At 65.3% G+C, this 3174-nt stretch overlaps 1 protein-coding gene across 1 annotated transcript; it reads right to left on the reverse strand.

The window, feature by feature from the left end:
- Positions 1-784: 784 nt before the first annotated feature.
- LOC138140838 (zinc D-Ala-D-Ala carboxypeptidase-like) lies at positions 785-1207 on the reverse strand. The gene has a single exon (XM_069061739.1). The coding sequence runs from the start codon at positions 1205-1207 to the stop codon at positions 785-787; it is 423 nt and encodes a 140-aa protein (XP_068917840.1).
- Positions 1208-3174: the final 1967 nt, after the last annotated feature.

Here is a 3174-nt window from a genome sequence, read left to right on the forward strand (position 1 = left end):
GGGAGGAGACGCCCACCTTTGGCAGGTCACCCACGGACTTCGTCAAGGCGGGCTGAGCGAGCAGGAACATGGCCAGCACGGCGGCGATCAGGGCAACGCAGAGGAGGGCGTACGAACTGATGATGACTCGTAGCCACCGCTTCTCGGTCTTGGCATCCATTGGTGACTCCAGGTTGTTGTTGGGATCGAATCGCGCTTATCTAAGCAATGACCTGGGGAAATAGTTCAATGAGGGGCGGCGTGTCGCCAATCCGTGAGGCTGGTGGTAGGCCCTGGTTACCCACGAGTCACTTATGTCGAAATGCTGGAGAAGGACGACACTAGGGCGATTCGAGGCCACGAACACTCCGCCAGGGGAGACGTCAGGGGCAGATGAGAGGATGGGAAGCATGGAAGAAACCGAGGTCAGACATCTATTCCGTGGGCCAGCGCGCTACCGTATCTTCCTGCTGATCGCAGGGATCGCGCTCGCCGTGGCCCTACTCCTCGGGGGAACCGTCTACAGCACGGCCTCGAACTGGGCCTGGCAACTCTGCTCCCTGATCGGAGCACTCTCCGCGACCCTGTTCGCCTGCCTGGTGGCCGTGGACCTCTACCGCCCGCAGATCATCACCCCTGCACGGATGAAGGCGACAGTGAAGGTCTTCCTTGCCCTGCCTGCCCTGGCAGTCCTCTGCGGCGTGCTCGGCTTCTTCCTCTAGACGCACCAAGGGCGCTCAGCCAAGACCCCTGAGGGGGTCCCAGTTGAGCGCCCTTGGCTTGCCGAGAGGCTAGGTGGAGCCACTCAGTTCGCCCAGTTGTAGTAGGCCCGCCTGGTGGCAGGGCCGACGACGCCGTCAGGGTTCAACCCGAGGGCGCGCTGGCCGTCACGGACACGAGTGAGGGTGCCGCTCCCGAAGACTCCGTCCTCATTGAGCGGACACGACGGCTTGTACCAGTTCCCACTGGAGTTCTTCAGCCTCGGAGCATGGTTCAGGAGGTTCTGGAGGTTCTTGACGTACGTGCCACGGGAGCCATAGCGGAGCGTGGAGGTCCCCAGGTTCGGCGCTCGCCGCGCCCGGAGGGGGTACCTGCAAGGGAGGGCCGAAGCCGTCGCGGCAGGTGCACCAGTGGCGACGAGAGCGGCGGCGAGCAGGGGAGCGGCGAGCAGTGCGCGTCGCTTCGGGATGGTGGGCATAGGAGATTCTCCTGGTTGGTGGGGGTGCATGCCGTGACCGTACTCAGCCCCTCAGACAAGCGAAGGGCACCCCAGACAGTAGCCCATCAGGTGTGCTAATGTAATATCTGTACGGACACGACCAGAGAAGAAGCGAGGCAATCCCATGGACCCCTACGTCACCAGGGCCGACCTCTCCTTCCCCGTTGGCCCCGCCAACCCACAGACAGGGGAGAGGCCTCGCGTGAGGCGCATCCAGGGCATCTCCCTAGAGACCGGCTTCCCTGTTCCGTGGCCCATGACCCCAGTCGGTGCTCGGCTGTACGTGCTGGGCCTGGCGACGGGCACGATGCTCGCCCTCGCCCTTGCTGTCTGGGCGGGATTCCAAGCCTTCGAACCCTCCCTGTTGCGCCTGATTCCCTGTGTGGCGACCGCGCTCGCCATCAAGTTCCTCGTCATCCCGGGCCTGTACGCCTACGGCAGGAGACCCGGCATGGACCGGAGAGAAGCGGAGGGGGAGTCGTGAGCATCTTCAGGGACGACGCCATCTACAGGGAGACCCCTGAGGTTGTCGAAGAACTAGAGGGGACGGACACTTCTCGTGTGCGGGCCGTCTACCAGGTACTGCGTTTCCATCCAGTGCGAGAAGACCCGACCAACCGCATAGGCAGGAGACTGCCGACGCCGCATCTGCCTGGCGTGCTGAGCAAGCAGGCATTCCAGGTTGGCGATGCCTGGGCCATCGTCATCCGTGCCGAGCATCCAGAGGAACTGCGGACGGTTCAGCATGCTGTCGCGAAGATGCTCCCGGACGGCTGGTCCATCGTGCTGAGCCGGTACGAGCACGCGGCGCACATGAAGAGGGCGCACCAGGCCGGAGTCAGCGCGTTTTCCCTGCCAGAAGGGGCACTCTGATGCCTAGTGTCGTAGTAGAACACAAGGACGACATTACCCATGAGGGCACGAGACCACTCCCCGGGGTGCCTCTGCGGCTCGGGGCCACACTCAATCGAGGCCATGGAGAGACAGCAACATGCGACGGATGACCACGCTTCTGGCTTCGGCCCTGACCACTGCGGGGCTAGTCGGCCTCGTCGCGCACGTGAAGACCCGCAAACCGTCCTACCGGAGCCTCGCCATCATCTCGTGCGCAGGAGCAGTAACAGCCGTCCTGTTCGGACGGAGAGCCTACTGAGGCGCTGTCGCTTCCCGGGTCGGCGTTGCCGCACCCAGCAGTAGCCGAGGGCAAGAGGGCCGCTGATGGCGAAGTGGAACTACCCTCAAGGTCACTTCCCGACACCAGGAGGCCGCATGTCTCGCCGCTCACCAACGCGCGCTCGCCTCGACGCCCTCATCTTCATCTCCCGCCCGCGAGGCGTCGAGTACGACCGCGTGGCGACGGTGCAGGCGGCCCGCATGGACGACGCCCAACTCCAGGAGGCGCTCCAGAGAATCCCGGCGCGCCTTGCCGCCGCCCGTGCGGCCCAAGACGGTCGAAAGCTCCTCGCCGTGAAGCGATATAGGGACGCCCTCCGCGCCGAGATGGACGCACGCGAGATCATGGCGGCGTGGGCGAAGCGCAACTCTCCAAGGAGGCAGGATCGCGCCAGAGCCGCCGAGGTGGCGGCGAGAGTGCGCCGCGCGGAGGCCGCTAAGTCCCGGGCGGTTCCGCGCAGAAAGCCTTCGGGCAGGCCTGCACCTGCCGCTGGAGTGACCCAGGTCGTTCGAGGCGGCTCCCCGGGGCTTGGGAAGCGGTCGTAGGGGCACCTCTCCCCCGTGCCCAGTCGGCCTCGTGAGCGCCTGAGCGGCTATTGCTGGGTTGCCCGGGGCGGCGTGGAGACGAGTTTGCGCACCCCTTGCTGGGAGATGCGGACCCCTGCGCTGTCCGTGGCCTCCTGGATGGCGTACATGGAGACTCCTCGGGCATGCACGGCGTCCGTGAACACGGAGCGCTCGTCCTCGATCAGTTCGGCCAGCCTCCGCTCCGCCTCCACGACTCGCCGCCGCACTTCGATGCA

The sequence above is a fragment of the Tenebrio molitor genome, unplaced genomic scaffold (assembly GCF_963966145.1).
Source record: "Tenebrio molitor unplaced genomic scaffold, icTenMoli1.1 SCAFFOLD_361, whole genome shotgun sequence".
Lineage (NCBI taxonomy): Eukaryota > Metazoa > Arthropoda > Insecta > Coleoptera > Tenebrionidae > Tenebrio > Tenebrio molitor.